Genomic DNA, 6,000 nt, shown 5'->3' with positions numbered 1-6,000 from the left:
CAAACAAAAATTGTGCCAGTCTCAATACTTGTATCTTCTTTTGCATCTATTTGTTATTTTTTTATATTATACATTTGTCATCAATCTCATAACTCTGCTGCGTGCTAGGTCCCACGTTCGGTAGGGCGCACAGCATTCACCACTCATATAAAGCCTGTGTCTACATCAGTTGTCTGAGGTCACCTAGGTGATTTAACCCCGTGCACCCACCAGTAGTCTGGATTCATGGAAAGACCTCACCACTGATGTCAGATGACGAGGGTGGTGTCAGGATGTGTTCCACTGATCCTGGGGAGGGAGTCTTCACAGGACTCCATTCATTAGGTTCAGGTCACATCTGTCATATTTGCCAGAGTTAGTAGCACAGCATGCAGCATCATGGCTTCCTGGAAGATGACAGAAACCTTGGTGTCCATCATGTCCCTATGTCACTCGCTCTTAAGAATGAGCAGAGCACCATACATTTTGATGGACCACCATCTATCTATATGTGCATGTTGCAGAACCACCCAGGACTCATGTGCTCCACAGCGCCACCTGCAGCACAGTGCACGTTACACCCTGCTCCGCAGCGCCTCCTATAGCTCAGGAATGTATACATGTGCTGCAGAGGAACCAGCATGATTACACTGCCTGTTACACACGTGTTGCACAGCGCCCCCTCACGTACAGCACAGATATAACAGTATCTAGGTTACTCCTCATCCTGGGCTTCTGTCTCGCCTCAATCTCAGCATTTAAACCTCCCGCTCCTCGTGTGGCGCATCTCGGTCACATGACACGTAACGTCACGGTCATGTGATGGTGATGTCACCCAGGTCCTTGTCTGTGAGTCCTGTGAGCGGCAGGAAGGGCGGAGGAGCTCGGGCTTGTGGCTCATTTTCGGACATTATTCTGACACAATGATTCCTAACGAGGATGCGTCTTCCCGGAAGAGGGATATAGAGGAGAAGCTGAAGCAGGTGACGTGCATGGCGGGGTATACTGCTGTCACTATACACGTCCATAACGCAGCGCTGCGTATCGTGTGCACTGCGCATGTGCGGCCACTGCTGCCTGCCCCAGTCCTTGGTATTTGGCCCAAATACATTGAGGGTCTCATTTACTTGTCTTGTACTTTACCTCCTCTATGACATCCATGTCCCCAATGTGTATCCTCATACCACCTAATACTGTGCTTCTGTTCTGCCCTTAGCATTTAATTCATCCTTTATTCCTCCTGGAAGTGTTTGTTGACAACTGGGTGTTAAAGGAGTTTTCCACTTTCAGGACACACCCCATTGGCAAGGCAAGACTGGCAATGCCCAGTTATCAACTAATATTTCCAGGACTAACAAAGAAACTGCACAATGTTGAATTATTTCATGGGACTGCACGTTCCTACTAAAACAGACCTGTTGGGAGAGGTGACAGTCCAGCTATAAATCATTACATGTGATCATGCTGATGACCTTTATCATGATACTAGAGCATACTGAGCCATTCAGTACAGTGGGGTTAAGAGCCCAAATACCTCATAGCATAGTATGGTTCATTCCCCTATGATGCTTGGGTTATGAGAATGGCCTGTAACAAAGGTAATTCCAGTGTGAGAAGAGAAGCGTGTCAGAAGAACAGCTGGATCACTAACACTGTCCACTGACTTCCCTTTTACAGGAAGAGGAAATGCTGACATTCATCAAAGAGAGTCTGGAAAAGAGTGATCAGCTGACCAACAACATGGTGAGTGGCAAAGAGGGCTCTTAGTAGCATTCAAAAGAGATGAGAAGGATTGGGTGTGTTGAAATGTATTATTTTTATTATTTTTCCCCAACAAAATCTGTTAGGGGTGAATTAAGAGGTCTACATACATATGCAATAAATGGAAAAAAACTAGAATCATAGTAACAATAATCTTTATTAGAAATATATCAGAGAAAATAAAATCAAGATAGAAACCAGTGGGAGTGGGAGACAAAGAACCCCACTCACCCAAGAGGCAACAAAATAATAAAGTGTACAACTCCAAAGCAGTAATATAGGTAAAAATTCACAATCTGCAAACATCTATATATATAGTAATGCCAAAAAGTGGCAACAATATGAGGGATAAATCCTAGACGAGACCTAACTCGAGATCAGACATCAGAAAAAGGAATTTCACTATGCTGAAAATGATTTTTATTTAAAGAGAGGAGGGCACCACCTAAATAATATACACTACTGCTCAACCCGTCACATACCAAAGTACAACTACTAACACAAGAAAAAATGAAGTACTGTATGTCAGGGAGCATCAAATGTATATCAATATAATTTTCTTACAAAAAACTGAACACACATTCAAAATTTAAAAACAATTAAAAAAGCTGAATGCTTAAATATAACAATGAACCACAACAAAATACTATTATGGTCAAAACCTCAAAAGATGTCACCAATCAATCTAATTATACATCCATGTAGTACCCTTCCCATCAATACTGCATATTAATGATAAATATTATAGTACAAGTAATACGCACAATAATATTAAGAGATGCTGTGTTACGGATCCGGGTGGTGGACCCTCAGTGCTTCACTGCAAGGAGGGACCAGAGGGGCATAACTAAGTGCCTACTCGGACCGACCCTGGTCGCACGGCGGCTTAGTCGACTCCGTGAACCAAGGAGGGACCGGGCAGGTGGACCAGGTGCCACTCTGGGACCGACCTTGTGTGAGAGCAGGCGACTCCCACGGGTCAGATGGCTGAAACTAACAGGTACAGGGGGAGAGCACGGCAGGTAGCCTGACAGGTGATCCGGGTTGACAAGCAGGTGGGCATGGCAGGTAGCCAGATGGGTGCTCCGGGTTGGCAAGCAGGCGGACACGGCAGGTGGCCTGACAGGTGATCTGGGTAGACAGGCAGGCGGGCACGGCTGACAAGACAGGTAGGCGGGCACGGCTGACAAGACAGGTAGGCGGGCACGGCTGACAAGACAGGCTGGCGGGCACGGCTTACAGACAGGCTGGCAGGCACTGGAACCTGAGTGCTGAGGAGAGTGTTAGCACACAAACAACAACCTTGCACAGGAACCTCGATTTTGGAGGAGGTGCTTTATATAGGAGTGGTCCTCCGGCCATTGGCCAGGGACTCTTTAGGACGACGCGCGCGGCCCCTTTAAGAAGGAGGGAGCGCGCATGCCTGCCCTAAGCACAGTGCCCCGGAAGCTGCGCGCAACAGCAGCAGCAGCAGCAGGAGCAGGGGAACTGGAGGATGCCGGACCGGGACCGCGGCGTTAAGGGGAACGGCGTCTCTGCCTGGCAGGAGGCAGAGACGCCGACCCTACAGTACCCCCCCCCCCTTTATGCCCCCTCTTCTTAAGACCCGCAAGAAATTTTTCAAGAAGATGAGGGGCATGAATGTTCTCCCTGGGCTCCCAAGATCTCTCCTCAGGACCAAACCCCTTCCAATCCACAAGAAAGAAAGTCTTTCCTCTTACCCTCTTGATGGCCGAAATGTTCTCCACCTCAAAGACGTCCTCAGCGGAGACTGGAGCTGGAGCGGTACCTGGATCGTGAGGGAAAGAATTAAGGACAACAGGTTTGAGGAGAGACACGTGAAAGGAGTTGGGAATCCGTAAGGAGGCCGGGAGTTTCAGCTTGTAAGCCACTGGATTTATTTGGTTCAGAATCTCGAACGGACCGATGAACCGCGGCCCCAACTTATATGATGGTATCTTGAGACGGACATATTTGGAGGAAAGCCAGACCTTGTCTCCCAGACGGAATTGAGGCGGATCCAGACTTCTCTTATCAGCATGGTTCTTCATCCGCTCGGAAGACTGAAGAAGCGCAGATCTAGTGTCCTCCCAAATCGCAGAAAATTCACTGACGAGAGACTCCACGGCAGGATTGTCCACTGAAGCGGAGACGGGAAACGGAATCTGGGGGTGTTGACCGTAGACCACAAAAACTGGAGACTTAGCTGAGGACTCACTCAAATGTTTGTTATAGGAAAACTCGGTCCAGGGCAGGAGCTCAACCCAATCGCTATGGTGAGCATTGACAAAGTGCCGAAGAAAGCTGGTCAGGATCTGATTGATACGTTCCACTTGACCATTGGACTGAGGATGATAGGCAGAAGAGAAATCCAAAGAGACATCCAGCAGCTTGCACATGGCTCTCCAAAAGCAAGAAGTGAACTGAACTCCTCGGTCTGAAACAATGTGGAGGGGTAATCCGTGGAGACGGAAGATGTGACAGATAAAGTCCTTAGCCAGCACAGGTGCAGACGGAAGACCAAGCAGAGGAATGAAGTGAGCCATCTTGGAGAAGCGGTCTTCGACCACCCAAATGACAGTACAGCCGGCCGATACCAGAAGATCCATGATGAAATCCATTGCAATATGTTGCCACGGAGCGGAAGGCACGGAAGAGGAAGGAGACGACCGGCTGGAAGGTGCTTAGGTATCTTGTTACGGGCACAAGAGGAACAAGCCGCGACAAAATCTGCAACATCCTTGCGCAGGGTGGGCCACCAATAGTGCCGGGCAATGAGCAGAAGTGTCTTCCTCTGGCTGGCATTGCCAGCCAGTTTGGACGAATGGCCCCAGAGTAAGACCCTCTTCCGATCCTGAGCCGCTATAAAGATCTTACCAGGAGGTAGATGAGACAGGTCAAATGGAGCAACACTCATTATTCTGGAGGGGTCAATGATGTGAAGAGGCTCCTCTTCCAGGTCAGAAGACAGAAAAGAGCGGGATAGAGCGTCGTCCTTAATGTTCTTGTCTGCCAGGCGGTAATGGAGATTGAAGCAGAATCGAGCAAAGAACAAAGACCATCTGGCCTGACGCGGGTTTAGTCTCTGGGCGGTCTGCAAATAATCAAGGTTTTTATGGTCAGTGTAGATGACCACCGGGTGCAGAGCCGCCCACATGCCCCTACATAGACAATTGTAAAAATACACCAGAGTAATGGATGTGTGATATTTTGAGGATGAAGGACACACACACACACACACACACACACACACACACACACACACACACACACACACACACACACACACACACACACACACACACACACAACCCCTTTACATTTTTCACTTTTTGTTTCATTGCAGCCATTTGGTAAATTCTAAAAAGTTCATTTTTTTCTCATTAAAGTACACACTGCACCCCATCTTGACTGAAAAAAAATAGAAATTTAGAAATTTTTGTAAATTTATTAAAAAAGAAAACTGAAATATCACATGGTCATAAGCATTCAGACCCTTTGCTCAGTATTGAGTAGAAGCACCCTTTTGAGCTAGTACAGCCATGAGTCTTCTTGGGAATGATGCAACAAGTTTTCCACACCTGGATTTGGGGATCCTCTGCCATTCTTCCTTGCAGATCCTCTCCAGTTCCGTCAGGTTGGATGGTGAACGTCGGTGGACAGCCATTTTCAGGTCTCTCTGGATGCTCAATTGGGTTTAGGTCAGGGCTCTGGCTGGGCCAGTCAAGAATGGTCACAGAGTTGTTCTGAAGCCACTCCTTTTGTTATTTTAGCTGTGTGCTTAGGGTCATTGTCTTGTTAAAAGGTGAACCTTCGGCCAAGTCTGAGGTCCAGAGCACTCTGGAAGAGGTTTTCATCCAGGATATCTCTGTACTTGGCCGCATTCATGTTTCCTTCAATTGCAACCAGTCGTCCTGTCCCTGCAGCTGAAAAAGACCCCCATAGCATGATGCTGCCACCACCATGTTTCACTGTTGGGTTTGTATTGGGCAGGTGATGAGCAGTGCCTGGTTTTCTCAACACATTCTGCTTAGAATTATCACCAAAAAGTTCTATCTTCGTCTCATCAGACCAGAAAATCTTATTTCTCATAGTCTAGGAGTCCTTCATGTGTTTTTGAGCAAACTCTATGCGGGCTTTCATATGTCTTTCACTGAGAAGAGATTTCCATCGGGCCACTCTGCCATACAGGCCCGACTGGTGGAAGGCTGCAGTGATAGTTGACTTTGTGGAACTTTCTCCCATCTCCCTACTGCATCT

The 6,000-nt window shown here is 47.5% G+C and overlaps 1 protein-coding gene across 11 annotated transcripts in view; it reads left to right on the top strand.

Moving 5' to 3' along the window:
- The first annotated feature begins 767 nt into the window (after positions 1–767).
- EXOC7 (exocyst complex component 7) overlaps positions 768–6,000 on the top strand; it is a 42,390-nt gene continuing 37,157 nt past the window's right edge. For all 11 annotated transcript variants that reach the window (XM_073683930.1, XM_073683938.1, XM_073683931.1 and 8 more), the window contains exons 1-2: positions 768–962; positions 1,657–1,722. In XM_073683930.1, coding sequence (XP_073540031.1) covers positions 903–962; positions 1,657–1,722 — 126 coding nt within the window. In that variant the 5' untranslated portion in view covers positions 768–902. The remainder of the gene's footprint in view (positions 963–1,656; positions 1,723–6,000) is intronic.

This window comes from Phyllobates terribilis, unplaced genomic scaffold (genome assembly GCF_046119375.1).
Source record: "Phyllobates terribilis strain yellow unplaced genomic scaffold, ASM4611937v1 Scaffold_5__5_contigs__length_657084704, whole genome shotgun sequence".
Taxonomy (NCBI): domain Eukaryota; kingdom Metazoa; phylum Chordata; class Amphibia; order Anura; family Dendrobatidae; genus Phyllobates; species Phyllobates terribilis.
This window is presented reverse-complemented; position numbering and strand designations above follow the sequence as displayed.